The 23,060-nt window shown below is 36.6% G+C and overlaps 1 protein-coding gene across 4 annotated transcripts; it reads right to left on the bottom strand.

The window, feature by feature from the left end:
• Positions 1 to 1,279: 1,279 nt before the first annotated feature.
• Positions 1,280 to 16,249, bottom strand: LOC104596035 (mitogen-activated protein kinase kinase kinase YODA-like). Of its 4 annotated transcripts, XM_088895576.1 has the most exons (15): positions 15,767 to 16,248; positions 12,779 to 12,884; positions 12,043 to 12,673; positions 11,117 to 11,860; positions 10,788 to 10,875; positions 10,571 to 10,633; positions 9,190 to 9,350; positions 9,006 to 9,084; positions 7,594 to 7,653; positions 7,405 to 7,512; positions 6,999 to 7,232; positions 3,077 to 3,165; positions 2,056 to 2,625; positions 1,875 to 1,978; positions 1,280 to 1,678 (listed from the first exon to the last, which is right to left on the bottom strand). In XM_088895576.1, the coding sequence occupies exons 3-13, from the start codon at positions 12,591 to 12,593 to the stop codon at positions 2,097 to 2,099; spliced, it is 2,706 nt and encodes a 901-aa protein (XP_088751702.1). In that variant the 5' UTR covers positions 12,594 to 12,673; positions 12,779 to 12,884; positions 15,767 to 16,248; the 3' UTR covers positions 1,280 to 1,678; positions 1,875 to 1,978; positions 2,056 to 2,096. The 4 variants fall into 4 exon arrangements, with proteins under 4 accessions (XP_088751702.1, XP_010255324.1, XP_088751700.1 ...); XM_010257022.3 differs by having other exon boundaries at positions 12,043 to 12,884; positions 15,767 to 16,249; XM_088895574.1 differs by having other exon boundaries at positions 1,875 to 2,625.
• Positions 16,250 to 23,060: the final 6,811 nt, after the last annotated feature.

Genomic DNA, 23,060 nt, shown 5'->3' with positions numbered 1-23,060 from the left:
ATCAAATGCCATTTTGTACGTGAACATGTACAAAGTGGAGAAATTCAGACCTTCCACTCACCCAGCAATTCTCAACCTGCTGATCTTTTCACTTAGGCCCTCGGCTCAGACAAGTTTCAGCAATTAACATCGAAGTTGGGCATTCAGTTTCTTCCTGCCGGATTGTTGGGTTGAACTTGCCTAAGACAGTTGCCATGTGTCTATAAATTATTCACCACCTAATCTATGAAGTGCGACTCTATTTTCTCTGTGTCGATACCGATTTACATAGCAAGCAGCAAAGAATATAGAAGGAAAGAAGAAAAAAATGAACAAAAACATGAGAAAAAGTGTAGTTTGCCGAAGAAAAAGGATCAGTTTGCCGGAGACGTCTGTAAACACCTATCGCTACAACAGATTGGGTCGTGGTTGACTTATAGGGCTTTAGACTTGTAGTGCTTTTTAGACTTTTCGTTTTGTGTCTTTAATCATTTCATCATTGTGTGATTTGACTGATTTCTCGATTTGAGGGCTTGGGGTTGGGGCAAAGTTTTTTATTTCCTGATGTGCTCTTAAAAACCATTTAAGTATTACACATTTAAACATAGTGTCTATACACATATCACACGCTTCAAGGAATATAGAAGTTCGGTTTTTTTTATTAACAGAACTAAAACTTAACCAAAACCAAAAACCAATTTTATAAAAAAATGAACTTTAAGAACCGAATCATGGATTTCCAATAGTCAACGAGGGTTCCATCCCGAGATGATGCATTACCAAATCTTTCAGGAATCAGGATCCAGTCAATGATGCACAAGATAGATATTCATTTTTATTTTTTTGGTGGATGACATATTCACGTACATTTTGTTTTGAGATATTTTGTCATGCATCTAGGCTTCAAGAAGCTAAGAATATATTATGTTGAGAAATAAGTAAATAAATATAATTAATTTTGGTTGAATTTTTTTTCTTTTATGGAATCATGTCTTGAAATTAATGTCTATTGCAGGAGTCTCTGAACTCAACCAACCATTCAATCTGTTTAAGCAAGATGGTCAAGAACTCTTCCCCGTGGGGCACTCTTATAGTGGAGATATGCATGATGCTAGTTAGTCACTTCCCAATCTCATCTTCAAAACTCAAAACGTGTAGGCCACTTGGAAGCTTGGATTGGTTGATTTACAATCAAGTCACGTGATTTGATTATAGTGATGGGATGTAAGATTCTTTTGCTCAAAGGCATGCAAGTCTCAAAACACTCAAACTAGTGGTTCTAGAACAGAAGATGGTGAAGTGGAGTTAATTTCCTCTTTGAATTTACTGCAGTAATGATGTACATACAACAAATTAGGAAGAAAATTCTAATTCGAACAGCACAGGCTCGACGAGCTCCAAATGGCCTAGTTGACAAAAACTGGACTCCAATCCAGTTCCTGATCTTCTGTACACTAGCTCCTAATGGAATGACAAAAAAAAGAAGGGGAAACAGAAAAAATATATATAGATATATATATATATATATATATAGAAGAAATAAAGAAAAATGGAATCCCAACTTCAAATAGCTATTCCAACTTACTCTTTTTTCTTTCTTCTGTGTGATGAACTAACAATATACAGTTCTTTCCACTACAAGGAATATTTTCACTGTAAGGAACTGCTGAGTTTCCGATCACTGGAAGCCATTTCGCATCTGTAGAATCAACATTTAAAATCCCAGATTAGTAAAAACCGTCAGATGGCTTAAAGCAACTACATTTCATAAAAACTGATGCAAAATACAATGAATTATTAAAAGTAAAATTTTAATCACTTGGGAACAAATATTCCAACCATATGTAGGTGATCCTAGGCATCAATAAATGGAATGTGTTAGAAAGGTTGCCTACCATTTAAAAGAATTCAGCACCAGACGCAGTAATGAGGAACTTCTCCCCTCAGCCACCAGCTTCCAAAGATCCGACTTTTATTTTGAGGTTTTCCACTCTGGGTCCTTATTGTACAAATGGATTTCCTTAACCAATAATATTTTGATAAACCAACTTTTCCAAAACAAGAAAAAATAATAACCTGATATCATCAAGAGCTTCTGTCAATGATTATGCCTGAAGTCAGATACCACTTGTGCGACCCAACATTTGAGAGCCAGGACTAAGATCCAGAGATGGATTCGACTTCACATGATCTCTCAAGAGCTGCTGAGACACCCGATCAGCCAATACTGACTGTCCATCATAAAGTTCCCTAGAGTCCCCATGGACAGGCCTTCCAAACTGTTTTCCAAGAGCATCATTTTCAGATGATATCAAATCAGGGAAGATATGAGGACCTGGCTGCATCCCTCGAAATAGATCTGGTCTAGGGTCATGGTAGGCAGTGGCGCCATTAACATATGGATTGTTAGGGGACCTAGGCATATTTCCAAAGCCTTCATGCAAGTAAGATGACTGCTTCGGATGATGAAATGGGACGGCACCATTTCCACCAGTGAGAGGTGTGGATGAGCCAGACATCGTACGAGGGCTGGATATTGGAGATGGGGACATCCTTCCATTCACATGTTGAGGTGATCTTGAATGCAGAAGAGGACTTCCAATTGGGGAGACTGGACATGATATGTTCCTTGTTATATGGCTATCACTGGAAACCAAAAGAAAGAATTAAGATGAATAGACAGTTCCACATATAGATTCATCACAACTGAGAACTATCCCAAGTTGACACAATTGAGGTCTGAAAAGATTTTCATTTTGAGGATTAAGATAAAACTGATCAATTTTTTTTCTGGTAAACGAAAACTGATCAAATGGGAAAATAGCAAATACAAGCCGAGGCATTGACCAAAAACCGACAACTCAGAAGGGTCAAACGCAAATAGGGCTTGCCCTTTGATGTAAAAGCATTGTGAATCATCCAAAATTGCATCAACAACAGAAATGAAACAAAACCATACACATCGGCAAATTAAGAACTAACTCAGCTTATTTTCTCAAAAGAAAGAGAAAATCCATCCCTCTTTTTTTGTTGGGTGTGGTAGTGTGTGTGGGTGTGTGTGTGTGTGAGGGGGAGAGAGAGAGAGAGAGAGAGAGACCTGGATGTTGAGCCATTTTTCAAACCTCTGGATTGATGGCCTAAACCTTCTGAATCCAAGGAGGAAAGGTTTCTTGTATGCCCAATTCCCTGAAAATGTTCATATACATCACAAATTAGTTTTTTTAAGCCACACAAAACAATGAAACGTACAAAATCACACAAGCTGCAACAATTCTCACAGACAAAAATGTGCCCATTGCACATAGGCACCAAAAAATAGTACATACACAATGAATGAGATGATGTTAAGAGATGATACAAGTAATCAAGGACCAACCAATTTCAAGAACAAATCAAAGCATGCAACCCTGAATTTTGGATATGGTTGTTTTTAAGACCAAAAAAGTATCCAAATTTGGACCAGACTAATCCTCACATGAATGATCTCATGTCACATGTAACTAGTGACAATAATCATATTCATCAGCACAATGAGTTTCGTTTTGCAAAGGGGCAGCAAGCAGGACATAAATTGCAGGAAGGAGTAAGGAGATGGAAGTCCTACTTTAAATGTTTTCTTGATGAGTAAGTACAACTCCAATTGTTTATGTTGCATGTGTATTACACGATAAATAGTGTGGAAACTTAATGGTCAAAAAAGGACAATTCCATGAAACGCATCCACTCAAATTGGGACATTTCCATGAAATGCACCTCCATATACAGTGAAGCAATAACTATCTAGTGAAAAGGGAAGCACCTATTCTCCCTGCATGCAACCATTTATAAATTACAAGTGACAACCATTCATTTCCTAATTCTTTTAGATACCAAGACTCTGAGCAAAAAGAACATCCACCATTTCACAAATGTTTTTCAAACAAGAAAACTCCCAAGAGCAAATCTAATATTTTTATTGAAGAAATCTGCATCCTAGACTTAAGAGTAATGTCATGAAATGATAATTAATTCTTCAACTACTGTATTGGTCGGTAAAGGTTTATGTCCCCCTCAACTCTGTTTCAAAATGTAAATTTATTTCTAGAGAGTTGGGGAATCTTGTTTGGATGTATACCCCCCCCCCCCCCCCACACACACACACAAACAAATAAAAAAATAAACCTAAAATAAATAAATGGATTGAACTCAAGGTAAAGAGGGAAAATAAAAAGAAAGAGAGAATGGAGTACCTTGACAAGGAAAGCATGCAAGTCATGTTCCTCAATCACCAAAAATTTTACATTTAAACCATATTTAACATTACTACCATCTCACAAATCTGCTAGTTACTACCCAAAGAAAACACAAGCATTAGTTGTATCACTGCTCCAAACATCTTTTGAAACCACATCCTCAATCCTCCCCCCATCCCCTTTTATACAACTTAAGTCCAAAATACCCTTATCCTTTCATTTTGATGCATAACAAGATTTCATTAAAATATATGGTATACAAGCAGTATATATTATATAAAATACAAAACAAGCAAAAAATTAAAAAAAAAAAAAAGAGGAGGTCAAAGACTCCAAAGCAAAGGAATCCTTTATTACAAGTATGATGCATGAGATGGACATAAATTAAAAATAAAACATCCTAAAACTATACAAGCATTGTCGTTAAAAAGTGTACAAGTTGCATAGTTTTTGGAGTGTATGTTACTTTTTAGTTTTCTTTTAAGAAAAGATAACTTGTATTCAAAAAGAAGGAAGGATGTACATGAAAGGATGTAATAAAAAGTGCCTAGGGAGAAAAAAAAGACAATGCCCAAGCAATTAAAATGGCATTGTATTTGCACTATACAAAATAAAGGTTTTCTGATCTGTCACCAATAAAAAAAAGATATTTACAATTCCTTTAAAGAGGCAAACAGGGAATGGACTTATTATACATTATTTCCCTATTAACCCCAAATGTCACCATGTCATTTACAGCATTTAGATTCCCTGCAATCCATTTCAAGACAGTCATACAGTTTTTTTTTATCACTAACAGAAATTTTTACTAAAAATAAGATAAATTAAAAAGGAGAGGAAAAATCTCTCAACTCTCCACAAAGACTAAAATACAATTACAATTGTACTCAAAACTGATTTCTTCCCACTCCTTGTTTTGCTAAAGCATCAGCAAAACCATTAACAGACTAGCGGTTCTTTTAACCCAATTTACTCGCATCCATGCCTCATGTCAGCCATTTAAATTTCTTTCTTTCACTGTTGTAGTTCCAAAGTCTGGCTTCTTCCTTTTGCAGCCAAACCACCACCAGCTTTGAATCTCTTATAATCAACTTACTTAATATTCATATCCTTTGCTATTTGCACACCTTCCATCATGGCTAAAATCTCTGCACTAAAAGAATCCCCGTCACCCATTAGCCCTGAAACAAGACCAATAATACTGCCCTCCTCGTTCTTGAAAACACCCCCAATACCTGGAGGAGCTGGATTGCCTGCACTACTCTCATCAAAATTAAGCTTAATGAAGCCATGGAGTGGTGGGGGCCAAACAGGTATCAGACTTAAGCTGATCTGAACAAGCCACTTCCCTCCAGTTTCTCATAATATCACCTACTAAAAAATCAGCAAATAACTCCAAAGATTTAACCCATTGAAGCACCCTGATTGTGATAGTCTCAATAATAGCCTCTCTGCTTCTTTCCTTAACAGAGAATATCCTTGAGTTCCTTTCTTCCCAAATAGTTCAACTCAAGGCAGCTCTTAACATCTTCACATCAATCTTCCCCTCTTCTTTGGCCAACTAAAAACCGTAGAGGCAAACAAACATTGCAAATTTGGTGAGAAGTTCCACCTACACCCAAACAAGGAGAAAAATCATTCCCAAATGGAAGTTACAAAGGAGCAGGAGATTAATAGGTGAAAACAAGACTCTCCATTGGTTTTACAGAGAACACACCATGCGAGGACAAGCACCAATTGCGTCTTTTTCTTTGAAGCAAATCGCAAGTATTTATTGTTTCCAAGAACACTTCCCAACATAATCCAATTTGAGGGGGGTCCCAAAAGCTGTCTAATGGCATTTAAGCATGAAGAAAAGCTAGCAAGGACCTCTCTCAAGTACCCTAGGCCAACTGATGGTATTAGCAGTCTCCCTTGACCTCAATCAATAGCAATGATTGATTGTCTCCTAGAAACACCCCAAGACCTCACCTCCCAAATGGGTTTCTATATGCCTAAAGTACAGGGGAGCCAAGGAGGAGAGAAAAAAGAAAGAAATGCCACCAGCCCACCGAACTTATTGCTTCAGCTCATTAAATCCGAGTCCTAACTCCATGTTATTCCCATGCCGGATAAAGTAACAATTTATTTTAACCAGTTCGATACTAATTAATTCCTCATTCTTTATTGGTTTAATTTTATCAATCCCACAAGCCAATCAGGGGAGCTACAATAAAAACAAATCTCCCATCAAGGCACAAATTGTTTTCTTCTCAGCCAACAACATACACATGATGCACAAGAACTACAAAACAAAAATTACCACTGCATTTTTTTAATAGAATCCCTGCATGTTAAGAGCAGATGTATGAACATAATAGTTGTTAAGAATTCCAAGTAGGGGTGATCATGGGCCAGAGTAGGCTTAGCATCTAACAATAGAAGGCTTAACCTAGGCCAAAGCTTCTGGGCCTGCAAACTAACATATAATACAATTCCAGGTGAGGCCAGGCCTGGAAGTATTGAGCCTAGGCCCAGCCTATAAACTTGAAGACTAGGACAAAGATGGTCACTCCTAATCTCAACAGTACCCTTCATGACTCCACCCAAGCCATTTCAGGAAGAACTATTCTGATTTCAAAAAAGGGAAAAAACAGCAAGAATTGTTCCTCAAATTTTCTGTGCCGGAATGTGAAAGTGTACCTAAAGTGAACATGCAAGTTAACTAGAGGAATGGTTTGCATTAACATTGATTTCACTATTTGCACCAAAACAGTAGGGGATAGCTGAGCAGAATTATGCGTGTACCAGAGATTTCACTGCATTTACAACTCCTAGATGTGCTTCTGGAGACTCCACTATCGGCTTTTCCAGTGGTGCCACGTTTTTCACAAAAGGATGCTCCAAAAGCTGAGCAGCCGTAGGACGAAGTAGTGGATTGCGTTGCAAACACTTCCTCACAAAATCTTTTCCTTCTTCTGAGAGATGTTCAGGGATTGCTGGAAGTTCCTTACTATTCCCAATCTTAAACATAGCAGCAACCTGTTGGCCAAAAAATACAAAATATTAATACAATAAACCATGAGAAGATGCCTAGACCAATCTCTAGCATGTGAACATTGCTAGTGAGATTTCTATTTGAGTTAAAACCAGAAACACTTTAAATTGTTATAAGGTAATACAAACATCAGATAAGTGGTTAAAATCACTTTACCCCTTCATACTGGCTCCAAGGTGGTTTTGTTGTAGCCATCTCCAAAACAGTACATCCAAGACTCCATATATCAACAGCAAGATTGCAACCATTTGAATTCTTAATAACCTGAAACAGTAATGCAAGTAAGAAGGGCTACAGCACAAGTGTCTAGGAACCAAGCCACAAGGGAATGACAAAGACACTGACCTCAGGTGCCATCCAGTAAGGGCTTCCCTTAAATGACAAAGGACAAGATTGCCCAGTAATCTGCAAATACAAATCAACACTCAGATTTGGTATGAAAAGTAATATGAACCTGAAAACACAAGTAAACAGAAACTCATGCACGTGACATCATTTACTTTACTCCATTAAACACTTCCATAAGCATGCAAGCAACAATTAAAATTAACTAGCATACATGTAACTTAATGAATCGAGTTCTATGACCTTCCATTTAAAAATGACATTACTCTTGGCAATTCAGACATCCATTTACATTTGCAACAAAAATGCCCATTTAAGATCTGAAACCCCTTGGCAATATTTAAATTTTAAACTCACCTAAATTCTCATCTACCGATAAATAGAGGTACTCGTAAAAAAACAAAAAACCAAACTGAACCAAGAAAACCAAACCAAAAAAGGCAGTTAACTGTACCTATTGGTTCGGTGTTTTTGGAAAACCAAGGACCAGTTCGGTTTTCAGTTAACCTAGAAAAAACACTGGCAGTTAACTGAACCAACCGGTATATATATGTTTATGTATATTATATGTTTTTTAATATATATGCATTATGTATATAAATATAAATATATATATATATATATATATATATATATTTTAATTAACTATTTATAGTACATAATATATTATAAATATAAAAAAACAAAAATAAAAGAACCGAACCAGTCATCCGATTAACCAGTGGTATCGGTTTGGGAAATTGCAAAAATCAGTAATATATGTTCAGTTTCAAAAATATGCCCAAGGTTCGGTTAACACTGTAAGCACCCCTACTAATAGGTAATAATTGAACTTTCCTGGTTTAACATGCACAGGTTGGTAAACATTTTAAGTTTTCACCAATGCTTAGAGAACCAGACTGGGCATAGAACCAGAAAAGGGAGAGGTTCACAGGTCACATAAATACTATATATAATATATTTTACAACTTTTATTATACTTAAATATGGTGGATGAATGGCAAGTTCTTTAATTTTTAAAGCAAATGACTAGGGTTCAAACTTCTTCATTCACATTTTGTTTAAAACACGTGTATAACAAAGTAATGTATACAATAAAGAGTCATTAATTAACACAAAGAAGTGGACTAATGGTAATTAAGCAATACTTGAAAAATAAGAGTTCAATAGTTCAAGTCTTGTCACATGTTTCATGAAACTGGGACTGGTTCACCAATTGTCCGTTAAACCAGCTGGTCGGCCAGTTTCATTGGGTTTTTAACAATTTCAGTTCTTGGGGTGTGACCAAACTGGCCAGGGCCCCAGGTCATGGTTCAACCAGTCTGACCATCTGATCCGGTCCTGTTTCCTGAACACTGGTTTTTACCATAGCTAGGAGTCAGAGAAGACGGAATGCACAAGCAAAAGCTTACATGTTTTGCCATCCCAAAATCTGCCAACTTTACTCGCCGTCCATTGGGATCTACAAGTATATTTGCCCCTTTAATATCCCTGTACATCCATTGAATTTTTTTGGGTAAATACATCCATTAAAATAAAGTTACTGGAATTATATATTAGTTAACAAAATCGACGAAGAGCAATATCTACACCAACCTATGAACAGTGTTCTTAGCATGCAAATATGCAAGGCCTGAAAGGATCTGCTGAGTATAACTACGAATTGCTACTTCACCAAGCTGCCCATAGTCCTGAAGAAGTTTATAAATAGAGCCACCAGATACAAACTCCAAGTATATATACAGTTTATCATCTACCTGTTCAAGAAAACAAGTTCAAAGCTAAGATCAACAAAAAGGGCAAAAGAATCTGAAGCATCTTATTGCCATTTACAAATTTTAACTACAAAGAAACACGAGTAATTAGTAACAGCATACTTTTTTTATAGTAAAGGAAAACTTTATTAAAAATAAAAAATAAGATACAAAGCCAGGTGATGAGAAATCACAAAGAGAGAAGAAAGAAAGAAAATGAAACCATTCCTCCCCTGTCCAGGACCCCCTATTATAATCTGAACAAAAAAAAACAATAACAGAACTCTTTGTCCATAACACCAAACCAATAACAACCATCTCCCAAAAATAATATGCTGCAATTAAAACTAGAACAAACTTGTCTTTCAGGAAATGGCAAGTAAAACAGGAAATTCAAATAAATGAACAAGTATTTAACCAAGACTTCAACACTGCCTCTCCAAGAAAATATCTTCAGATAATTGCATATGCATCTTGCTTAGCTTGATATTTGAATCACACCATTCAGGAGAAGCAATATTGTATCAGAGTAGGCTTCAGTAAGCTGTCTAGAGGAAATAACTCCAATAGATTTGACTAATCAGTAGAAAAAAGAATGAAAGAAAGAAATAGGAAAGAGAAAAGGTCAAGGAAAAGATAATCCAAATGGGCCTGAAGTAGGATATGGAAGAAAAGTCATAAAAAGTTATAATGCTGTTCAAGAAGATGCAGACATGTTGGATCAAGGAGCAATATCTGCAAACACCTACAACTCCAAAGGGGGAAAAATCCTTTCCAATGCAATAATACCAAATTGCAGCTTCAGACAACACTACAAAATATTAGTTTCTCACATCACATTATTAACAAGCATTTACAGGCTTGGTTCGCAGAAGTTCCATTATATGTAATTTGCCAATAATAAAGATGAAGAATGCAGCACCTTTTTTTCCTTTCTTTTTTGAATCAGAAAAATAACTTTAAAATATGAAATTAAAGAAAAGGTGGTCCTAAATAAATGAAGTACTGAATATTGTTTTTGGCAGTCCTAGAAAAAGATGGCAAATGGATTTTATCTGCACAGAAACCATGAAATTGAAAGACATCAAGTTCCTAGAAATGAATTATTAGAACAGCTTTCCCAATAACTAAGCCCCTATAGGTCCCCATGACATGATACACAAGCACATGAGCAAAATAAAGACACCATAAGAATTGGCGGAAACAAAAAGAACAGCACATACCGTCTCTGACCCATAATACTGTACTATGTTTGGATGCCGCAAGCGACTAAGAAGAGAAATTTCCTGTCATTATGAACTCAGAAAGGTAAGTAATTGCCATAAAAACATAGGGATTACTTCGATCATCTAGCAAAAATAATGTTGGAGGAAGAAGAAAACACATGCTTAAGATGAACCACTTCCACCATAGTTCACTAACTGCATGGGGAAAACTTACTTGACACAACTGCTTTGCACTTTCCCTTGACTTGGCATCATCTGAAAATAGTATAACCTCTTTCATTGCACACATTTCACCACTCTCACTAAAAACAACCAAATAAACAGAAATGCACAAAGTCAATGAGAAGCTAATGCTTAAAGAATCTCACAGAAAAAAGAGCACAATAATGTTCATTACTTCATTTGCATTATAATCAAGACTATTAAGCTATTGAAAATTTGAAAGACTAGAAATTGTGGGTATGGGTCCAACAGCAGTAAGCTGCACAAGCTCAGGAAAACAGAGAATTAATGTAAACAATGGAATGCAGTCATGATCTTCACCTGTTAAAACCAACATAAACATGGCCAAATGTCCCCCTGCCTAGCAGCCTTCCCTTCTTCCACCGTGAACCAGGGCTTATTGGATTTTCTGCCCTTCCTGGACTTCGTGGGACAGAAGGTGATACTGCTGCTGCTGCATTTGCAGCAGGAAAAGGAGGAGAATTAGAAATTGCTATAGGAGGAAGAGGCAACCGGTGACTTTGTTGTTTCCCATCATCCTGCCAGCTTGTTGGTGATTCTGCCGTTACACCTCCAGCACGTGGATGCAGAGGAGTGACAGCACCGCTGTGTATTCGTGAGCTAGGACCAGGACTAGTCATTCTGGGGCTAGGAATTGGAGAACACTCAGGGCTTCCCCTGCTGTGCTGCCAAAATAACTGTCCAGACATATCCCCTCCCATTGAATTATGTCCAGAATTATGACCTGAACCTGGACTAGAGCAGTGGCCAGAACCACCTAATGCAACATCAGCAAAAGGCTTTCCCCCCCAGAAAGCAGAGCTTGCTATCTGATCAGTACCAACTATTCGCATAGGACTTCTAGAAGGGCTTGACATCGAGCTGTCTGGAGCACTCCCAAAAGCACCATAATGTGGAATCTGTAAACTTGGTGCATAAGAACTCAAGGGTCCCCGTTTAGGTGATGTAGAGAGTACTTGATTATTGAACAAAGGATTAGCTGGCTTTGGCACCTCTTTCAAGCTCTTTCGGGTGAGGATATGGGAATGATCCTTGTGCATCACACTTCAGCAAAGGTAAAGATAATTTGTTAGGGAAGGATCCAACCATAAAGGAAACAATAGAAACAATGGAAGGTAATTATACAACTCTCAAGAGTTTCATACACAAACATGCTGTGTACTCCACAATAAGAGGCTTAGTAATACATTATGATATGTGTAGAGTGACTTTAAACATAAGCTCACCTGGAAGGACTGTTCACTGCAGTTCTTGTCCCATTTTCATTGTCAGTTGTCTGGGGGCTAAGATGACGTGAATCAGCCGGGTCATCACTATCAATTGAGCAATCACTAGAAATTGATGCAGTTGCCAAATCTCCATCTACATCTGTCACATCTGACCTGTGCTGAATGCAACCAGGTTTGGGTAGAGTATATAATGAAGGCTTCACACATTTTTCTAATCCTGGTTTTGTTACACTGATTCCAGAATCAGTGCGTCCAATGCATGCAGGATGAATCCCAGGAAGGGGAAGGGGCTGAGCATGAGGCCTTTCTGCAAAACTTTGACACCTTGATACTTCTGTGGAGGGCGATGGTGATCTTGACTCTGCTCGGGATCGAGAACCTTTTTCAGAAATCGTGTCACTATTACGTCTTCGAGACCCACATGATCTATTGCTGCCTTTTTCTTCAGAAGGAATCTTAAACTTACGGTGTAATGTATCAAATATACTCTCCTTGTTTGTTTTCTTCTTTACTTCCTTGGATGATGACTTCCCCCACCATGAAGGCATGTTTTAATATAAAGAAATTGTATAAATGATGGATAAGTCCTTCCAACTTCAATACTCCCAAGTTACAAAGTTTGGGTAAGCTGGATTAAAAAGATCCACCAATTACATGCATACACCAAGTCAGTAACCAAATTTAGGACTAATACCTATGCTTCAGATGATAAGAAGGTTTTCCCAACAATAACCTCCTAAATAAAATGGCACATTTAGTTGGCTGCAGCTATCAACTCCAGAGCACAACTGAGCAGTTCAAGAAGTGTCATTCAAAAAGAAAGTGTGGCTTGTAACAACCTGGTAAAATTTTTAAATAGAAATAATAGTAAGTTCCCCTACAAGCTTCAGCATAAAAAATCAAAATATCACATATAATTAGCTGCAAGTACAACTGTAGCCATGCTAGTTATAAACAATTTAAATTCTGCCTGAACATATCAGTAGAAGAAACCATGGCCTGACTCAGGTGCGGTACAACATATGTCCATCCACCAACATGAATCTTGTGTGTAGGCATGTCTAGATATTTATCTTATAAGTAAATGTGCGCCAACCACCTGGGCTACCAAAATACACAAATGCATGTGTAGAAGCAACAATATGCCTACAGATGCAAACAAATAATGGAAGATTTAATATTTTCAGATGCTTTCAGCAAAATATGTTGTATTTAGAAATGCTACCAAATGATAGAAGATTCATTATTTTAAGATGTTTTCAGCAAAATATATTGTATGTCATAAAATTTCGCATAGCTCCTGCACAATTTGCTTTTGTGTTGCCGAATGCAGTATGCTCCTACTTTAATGGTAAATCACATAGCTAACCACCATATCTACAGATGTTCTTTGCAATCAAGAAGTTTATGTCTAATAACTACAGCCTTCAGTTATGCATTATTAAATACATACTCCCATTTTTATGCACATAGAGTCTTGTATTGGAAGGGGGCCTTGCCAAAATGGAAGTATATTGCTCTTAAGCAAATATGTGGAGAAACAATGTAAGTTAAACTAGACTTTGTGCAAGTGGAAAGAAAGTCTTCTGCAAATAATGTCAAAGTATTAGAACTGCACACAAGCATAGGCAGACAAATCTTACTAATCCAATTAATTAATCACCCATTGTACAGCTGTAGACCTAAGCTGATAAACAAATAGACATAACAACATAACCACTCAAATATCCTTTTTTTTTGTTTGTTTGAGATAATATACTCACTCAATTATCTAACTTCCAATATGTTTGTCAATGCACCACAACTTTTTGGACTAATAATCAACAAGGTTTACCAGTTGAATGATATGGATTCATGAACCCTACAGTTAAGTCCATTCAATAGATTATCAATAAAAAAAGGTCTCTTCTACAGATTCCATTATATATGATGCAAATTGGCATATTTTTTCTTAATTAATATGATATAACTCATAACTAACTCCTCTATGTGTAACATTCAATCATGACAATGCTTTTAGAAATTATACATTAATGAATAAACAGATATTTTTGGATAGTTCACAGTTAGATATGCAAGTCAGGTTGTCCAATTTGAAGCATCTCGGCTATATCAGACTTGGGTTTGGGCTCAGACTCCTTTAAATTTTAAAAATTTCTCAACACAACCCAACCCAAGTTGCGCCCCTATCTACAATTCTCTATGAAAGATTTAATAGGCCCCATTTTTGTTATGAGGTGATATATACCTCAGAAGTCAAGACCTATTGGCCCAGTTTATACAACTGCATTTGATTTGGAAGATAAAAGAAAGGGGAAAATTATAGGGAAAATTGACCATTGGAATTGTAACAAATCCAGTGGTGTTATTTATACATATAACTAAAGAAAGAACAGATGCTTATTTAAAACATGAAGCTTAGATAAGCCATAAAAGACAACTAAAATAATATCATACAAATGGCATTATTTAAAATAGAAGTGAGATAGAGTGCATTAAAAACCAATTTTTATAATTAAAACCCAGACCAGAAGTATTGGGAGAAAACATAAAAAGGACATGGGTCATTTTGCAGTATTAATTACTTCAGTACAGTCACATGGGCAAGAAGCTTGTTCTAAAGACTAAAAACAAAAAAAAAAAAAGAAAATGCAAGTTGCTAAATATGTAGATGCAGAAAGTAAATAAAGGACGTCTAGATGAATTAACGTCAGGCTTAAAAGGATTCTGATGACGTAAATGGATTGAGTTGATTAAAATGATTTTAGAACTAATGGTTGGATGGTAATAGAAGCTTTATGGTTACTACAGATGGGTCAAGAATCTCACATGCTTCTTTAAGTACGTTGTTTCAGAATAAAGACATCGAGGTGCAGCCTAGCCAATACTTTCTCAAAATTGAAAGGCGCCTGGCTTTTAGATCATCTTCCAAGTTCCAAGTTTACAGATCCCTCCCTCCGACCCAAAGACCATTGCAAATATCAAACTAAGAACCTAAGTTCCTATAAAAAGAATAATAAATAAAATCAATCAAACAACAATATCTCTTCAAGTTTCAGTTATTTTAACTAACACCGCCAAATGTACCAAGATATTTGGGAAAACATAAGGAACGCTTCAACTGCACCCAATGTCATTACAATTGCAGATATTGCATCTACATATTATCTCAAGGCATATTACCATGAAACCGACATTGAACATGTTTGACCTCTAAACCCAAACATCTCAGTCGTACTTTTAGTACACTTCAATAGCATCAACAGATGAAATATTTAATCCCAATCGCCGTTGAACAAGTAAGGACATTCGTATTCATCAAAATGTCAGCAAAAATGCATCACTCTGCAACCAGTTCATTTTGCTTGCTAGTGAAGCGTGCAGATATCCTAAACTCTTGATCTTTACCAATTCTCAATTTTTCTTGTTTCTACGAAATAGGTTGACCCAACAAACAAAGACCTCAACCTGCTCTTCTACAATAGAGACGACGATTTGATTCTTCTACTCATTAACCATATGAACGCGATCTCCACAACCGATCTCAAGCTGTTTTACCACATAATCCACTACAACACTGAAAACCAAAAACGAAACTTTTCCGCACAGATCTACGACTTCAACTCTTCCTAAAAGCTCAACTAAAGATAAAAGGAAGGATTATAGATTAAAATTACTAGCAACAAATCTAATAAAATTAGAAATAATGTAGTCTACTCACCTTAGATACCCCAACTCCAATGAAACCCTCAGAAGAGAGCAAATCATCTTAAACTGCCGCCGATGACTAAGGACAACATGCAAGGCTTCAAATTTGTCGCAATTGAAGAACCAAACTGGGCCAAATAATAGAGTAAAAAGAAAGCAACATCTCCGGAGCCCCGAACCCTAGCAGAAGTGCAGAACCATGACTAAACCGTACAAATCGACTGCAATAGCTCTCAAATAGTCAAATCCGTCGATTTCGTTTTGCTTCAGTAGAGCTCAGAAGAGTAAAACGAAACCCTAGAAAACTGAGATACGAAGAAATGGAGAGAAATAGAATGAGCCTGTGGAATTTCGAAGGTCTGGCTTTGGAAGAGAACGCGTAGACGAGGCGATGGAAAGTTTGTAAAGGGGAGAAAGGAATCGAAATGGGAAAGAGAGTGAGAGAGAAAGAGAGAAGAGAGAGTATGTCTGGGCTGAGAAGAGATGGAGTTGTCTGAGTGTTGATTTTTAATATATTTATTTATATAATAAAATAGACCAGTAACAATAATAATAATAATATTATTGGTAAATAAAACTATAAAAGTGGACCTAGACTAATCGTAATCGATACCCCATTCCCTCTTACAGTCTACGCAATTTCCGTTCCCTTTCAAGTGTCGCTTCTCGCCCACATTGTCTCTCTGACCCCGTTTTAGTTCGTAGTTCCTCACTCACACACTTCTTTTCACACAATTGCAATTTACAAACATACCCCACGTCCCCAGTTAAAACTACCTACCTCCTGCTGATTAACAAGTCAATGATGATGCAGTGAAGGATGCTGTGGGAAGAGGTCATGTGCAAGCGACTTGAGAACCGTTCGATCGGAATAACTTTACTTGCAGAAGGAGTCGTAGGGCACTTGCCACTTGGGCTGGCTGGCTTGTAACTTGTAAGGTCTTGTTGACTAATAACAGTTGACTATAAGTGATAAGGGTTGGGTTACGTGGGATCATTCCCTTGCTGAAAATCAACAGCAGTCTCACAGATATCCAATTTAAGGGAGATATCTTTGACAATTTGATTGGTAGTTTACGGCAACCTCACAGATTCTCCTCGATTGGGATCGTTCATGTGGTGGGCTCCATTTTAAGCGTCTAGCTTCCTCTTCCCATGTCCTTAGTGGACCCCAGATGTTCACTAATCACTATTGCCCCACCCCGCTCAGCACTTCAGCAGTCAGCAGTTCAGCACTCAACCTCGGATTAAAAAAATTAAAAAAAAAATCCTTTTTGGATCAAATAGTTGAGATCCACCGTATTTATACGATACGGGTTGGAATAGCCAACCCAAACTGGGCTCTATTTTAGGACAGGGGCTGATGTCAGCACTCAGCAGACAACCGGCCCCACCTCCTCGTGCTCTTTTCTTGGGTGGGATGGGAATGGCATGAGAAGTTTGTGAATAGAATAGACCTGGAACTGTGGAAGGTAAAAGTGGGTCCGGTTGATCGTTATTAACCCGAATATTGCTGCCCGACCGGCACCTTTTGAAACCCGCACGGTTCGACCGTTCGGTTCCATTAATTAAAGACAGTAGTCAAATTAGTCATACGGGGAAGGCCCCAACTGAACTGGCACCAGTATTCTACATTCGTCTTTGGTTGGAGAGTCGAACGGTTACGATGCGATGGATTGCAGGCCACGGAATCATGCACCAGTGTCAACTGAAAAAATGACGATTCATATGGAAGGTGCGCTGAAAATATTGTGTAGGATCATGGGAAAGTATCATTTAATAATAAATCAACTTTCTTATTAAAAGGGATCATCACACAGGGCGCCTCACTCGCGCCTCACACACACATCATACCATGCATTAGGAACATTTCCCGTACTTATGAATTATATTCACGGGAGATGTTCCCAATGCAAGGTGAATGTGCATGTGAGGCACCCCCTTAGGAGGAGCAGATCCTGTTCTTGTCAAACATGGGAATTGGGATCTAATCCTCACACAGGACGCCTTACAACAACCTCACAGGCACATCCCACTGTGCATTGGAAATATCTCCCATAAATAATAATATATAACTGTGGAAAATGTTCCCAATGTATGGTGGAATGTACTTGTGAGATTGGTGTGAAACATTATGTGTGAGGAGCAGATCTGGCCTCCAAACATGAGGGTTAAATTACTTGCAAAAGGTTGCAACCACCATAGAGTCCAAATGTCCAATGCATCTGTGATACTACATTCATGTACATACACACTTGGTAGTTGGTACCAATGTTGGAAGACTAGGCAGGGATCGGACGGTCGGACCATGAAAATTGGGAACCAATGGCCTTTTAGGGTTGGAAGAAAAACATTTGGTATCAATGTACTCTGCCGAAACCAGACAGTTAGACCATAAAAATTAGGAAACGATGACGTTTTTGGGTCCTTGTTAAACTGATAAAACTAGGACCCATGGGTCATTCTAATCCAGCTCAAATCTTAAGAACACTTATAAATTATGTGCAAATAATAGGGTCTTGCGCCCAACGACTGTAGTTGCGTAGGTGTATGTGAGGCCCACTGCCATTACTGCAAAGATCATGAACTTATACAGGTTTGATCCCATGCCTCTGCATCCAATGGACATGGAATGACCATCTCAATTCTTGATTATTGGGTCAACGGTAAAGATGCGACCCCTTTTTCAATACAATACAATCATGGAAAATCACCATCTTTTAGGCTATGTTTGGTTTAAAGGAAAAATTAGGGAAAGGAAGGGAAAGGTAAGGAAATATTTACAAATCTTGTGTAGGTTTTCCTGTCTTTTCCTTCCTTTTCCTACTTTTTCCTTCAAATCAAACACAGCCTAACAAAATTTAAGATGAGATAAAAATACGAATTTAATGATGGGAGAGGTTATACATAAATGTTGACTACTGTAGCTAGACAAATATAGGAGTTCAAAACAAATTTTTTAAAGAAAGACATGATGAATTTTATTAGAAGAAATCAATAAATTAAGACTTGAGAGCAAGGTTTTTAAAATCGACTTGGACAACGAACCGGTCAGGGGTCCAGTTCCCGAGTCGAACAATCAGCCCGTTATGAGAAAAATAATTAAATAAATTTTAAAAAAATAAAAAATGGTCAAAACCGTTGAACGGTTCGAATGCCCGGGTTAGTGGTTTGCTGACCAAATCAACATTTTTTGGCCAAAATCCAGTTTTGGGGAAAAACGGAACCGGTCACTTGACTGGTTCCCGATTTTTCCAATCCGGTCTGGTTTTGAAAACCATGCTTGGGAGAGTGCTATTATGATTTTTAATATTTTTAGCTTAAAAATAAATAAACCACATATGTGAGATATGAGAAAATGATGTCCATGTAAGTATTAAGGTGAGGAATTGAGATATGCTTCTCACTCCGACCTCACAGCCAGATGTGCAGCCAGGATATGCTGTGAGGTTGGCGTGAGGCGTGCTCTGTGAGGAGCAGATCCAGACTCTAAGGTGAGAGGATGCCTAGCATTTTATTTATTAGGGGTGTAAGTGAGCCAAGTTACTCACAAACTAGGGGTGCAAATGGATTATTGACAATCGAATCCAAAGTCCAATCCTATTTTGTCAGATTCGGATATCCCTATTTCAGATTGTTGGACTGGATAGGATCCGATTTCTCGGATCACCCCCTATCCAATCAAAAAGGATATGATCCGCTATATATATCGGATCTGTTTATTTATAAACACGTTATTTATATTGCACTTTTGTATATTTTTTAATAAAAAAACATGTACATATGTGATAAAAATAGTTGAAAAAATACTTGTATTTTTTGTTTTTTTTTTTTATTTAAACTACTATATTTTATTTTCTATTTAATAATTTATTAATTTAAAAAAAGTTGGGATTGGATCATATTTAGATATCCAACATCCTGATCATATTCAAATTCGAATCAGTATTTTATGAGATCTGATCAGATCGAATCTATAGTGAATCGGATTGGATTCAAATATACCCTGATTTGATTCCGATCTAATCCGTTTGCATCCCTATCACAAACTACTTGAGCTCAACTTGCTAAATACTCAAACTCACTTGACTCAAGTAGAGTTTGAGCTTCACGTAATACCATGCTCAAGCAACTCACAAGCCCAACTACTCTTATAATAAAATATATTTTTAATGTATATTTATTTGTAGCATAAATAAATATTAAATTTTATATTAGTTTACCTATAATATAAATAAATAAATTTGTAATAAAGTTTCATAATATAACTTTTATTTATAATATTTTTAATATTAATGTATTTGTAACTTGAGTAGGGGTGCAAGTTGGGTACTCGATTTTAAGATTTTACATTGCACCAAACCCAAGCTTTTAGGCCAAACCCATTGAATTTTTAACCTAATACCAAATCGAGACCCACATGAGTTGCACCCCCAAGTTGAGTAGCTCATGAGTATCGTCTCAAGTCAAGTTCAAGTATGAAACTTAAAACTTGGTCAAGCTCAAACCGAATTTCAAACTCTAAGTTTTTTGGATTGAAGCAAACTTGAATGCCCCAATGCTTAACTTGATTTGACTCAATTACAACCCTAAACATCTCTTTTCTCCATATACAACAAACAAAATCACAAATCCCATAAAAGTTTCTCCTACATTTAGGATTGGGAATTGCAACAATGGACAAAATAAATACCTCTTTCATTGTCCCATAGACAAAGAGGAGACAACAAAATAAAAAATAAACAAAAAAAAAGGAAAAGGAAAAGGAGGAAATTGATATTCCTTTTTTTTTCTATTTTATATATGGTTGCATTGGAGAAGATTAGGGGTGTAAGTGAGCTGAGCCTACTCACGAGAGGGCCCTCACAGCAATTGAGTTTGAGTCAAGCTTGACTTGGTCAAGCTAAGTTTGAGCTTCGTAATAACTAGATTGAATGACTCATGAGCCTAATCGAACTCAAAATAAAATACTATTTTTAAATATATTTGTATTTATAATATAAATAAACATTAACTTATTTATAATATAAATAAATACATTTATAATTGATTTTCATAATATAGTTTTATTTATAATATTCATAATATTAATTTATCTATACTTTTTAAGATTAATTCATTTATAATCGGCTTAAGTCGAGCCAAGCTCGCAAGTTTCAACTCGAGTCAAGTTTAAGACAAATACATGAAACTCAATCGAGCTTGAGTTGAATTTCGAGCTTTATGTTTTTAGTCAAGTTTGAACTCAAACAACTTGATACTCGGCTTGACTCGACTCAACTACGCCCCTATAGAAGATTGGTAGAATATTCATTTTGATGGGTTGGTTCAAGATAGTGTTTTTTTGTTGGTTAAACAAGCACATGATAGTGTTTATTTAACATTGAGAGTCCAATAGCAGAGCCATAGGCCATTGTTGAAATATTCGACTAATAAGTTGTCAATGACTTTTTTTTTTCTGGTATAGAAGGGGGAGAGTGCTAAAGATATCAAGGGGTAATAGGGCCCGCTCTAAGCAAAGATGATTTATGATAAATGCATATGATGATGTGGTCATTCTATCCCTTTTAACTCATGGGCAAGTTTGGCCACATAATTTGTCAAAAAATTAATTTCCCTACCTGCTTGGTAGAAATTATCTTTCCACTTTCTCTAATTCTTTATTGTATATTTCATCCACGAGGATTTGACTCTTTTTCACTCCAAAAATGATTCTTTGGAGTGATGTCAAATGGGGCCTGGAATTGTGTTTAATCTAATCCGCTTGAACTGCATTTGATGGTTTATAAGAAGACATTTTTATTTGGTTAAGAGTAGAGATCATTTGATGAATTTGATATATTTGGCATTGACAATTAACGAAAATTAGTTTGAGAGCGGCCATTTCATGTAAAAAAAATCTAGGCATGAATGGTTCATGTACATTTTGCATTAGACCTGCCATGATCATAATTTTGAATTTAGTCCTCACAAAACCGTATTCATTGCTTTTTACAACCATGTATTGGAAATATCTCTATATTTGTATTTTTTAATTCATTTGGAGATATTCCTAATGCACATAGGCAAGGGACTGTGAGGATAGTATGAAGACGGTTTTGTGAGAACCAAATTCGAATTCCATGACCAGAGCAAGATCCATCGAACTTTATTGGATGTGTAGTTTCATACTTAAAAACTTAAATTCATATATACTATATAAAAAGAATACAAAACATGTTGTAAAGATGTTCTAACCGAGATTTTAAATACCAACTCAGAAATGGAACCACTATGGCCACCAGTTTTAGGGTCAGTAGTTTGACTGTTTGGATTATTAAGGAAAATGTTGGTACTTAGTCTTTTAGACTTTTAGGTTTTTATGAGAAAAGAGAGGTTGTGGTTTTTGACTGAGACAGAAAGAATGAAAGAAGAAAAAAAAGGAAAGAAATAAATAAATGAAAAAGATCGAGAAAAGAAAAAAAAAGGAAATGAATGAAAAGAAAGAAAGAAATGAAGGAAGGAAGTAGATAAGGAGGGAAGAAGGAGAAGGAAAGAAGAAGGAAGAGGATGAGGAGGATTTGATGTTCACCAGCAATGATGATGGTAACGACAACTGCAATGACAACAAAAACACATATCTTAGATTTGATATCTGATTTCTCTCCGGTCTCCAACCTTTGCAACCTTGTTTTCTCTTCTTCTTCTTCTTCTTCTTCTTCTTCTTATCTTTGTTGTATCTGGGATCTAGTGATCTCAAGTCTAAGATCATTCCTCTCTCTCTCTCTCTCTGTTGTACTCGTGAATCATTGTTCGGGTCATACAAGTTGATGATTCAACTGCCCAAGTCAGTGGTTCTTTGACCAAGTTAATGGGTTTTGGCTCAAGAACAGGTTAAGGGTGAAATGGAACCAATTGCCTTGATGGTTTCTGGGCCGAACGGTCTGACCATCAAAGTCAATGATGGTTCAAAAACACTGGTTCTAACCAAACTATCTCATCTTGGTTGAAGCATAATCGGTGATGTCTATAAGACATATTAGAGCCCTAAAAATTCCTTTTATAGTTCCTAAACTCTATTGTGAATATGATTTTGATGATCTAAATTATTCCCATAGTCCCTAAACAAGCCATCCTCTTATGTTTAAAGTTGACTATCAATAGGGATATTTCTTTTATACAATATATAGTTACATTTATTATGGTAGCTAAGGCTGCAAATGAATCGGATTTGATCCAATTCAAATTGGGATTCCTTCTGGTTAAAGTTATATTCAAATATCATCTTGAAACCAGATCTATCTATTTAATCGAATTCAACTTGTATG

The sequence above is a fragment of the Nelumbo nucifera genome, chromosome 1 (assembly GCF_055504915.1).
Source record: "Nelumbo nucifera cultivar China Antique chromosome 1, China Antique-T2T, whole genome shotgun sequence".
In the NCBI taxonomy this organism is placed as follows: Eukaryota; Viridiplantae; Streptophyta; class Magnoliopsida; order Proteales; family Nelumbonaceae; genus Nelumbo; species Nelumbo nucifera.
This window is presented reverse-complemented; position numbering and strand designations above follow the sequence as displayed.

Bases quoted from the DNA above. Each gene is read 5' to 3' on its own strand.
- LOC104596035 (XM_010257022.3), bottom strand. From the start codon at position 12,593: ATGCCTTCATGGTGGGGGAAGTCATCATCCAAGGAAGTAAAGAAGAAA. The intron at 7,654-9,005 runs GTAAGCTTTTGC...TTGTATTTGCAG, and splicing joins ATTTTGGGATGGCAAAACAT to ATTACTGGGCAATCTTGTCC. The intron at 7,233-7,404 runs GTAAAGTGATTT...TTTGGCCAACAG, and splicing joins CTTGGAGCCAGTATGAAGGG to GTTGCTGCTATGTTTAAGAT.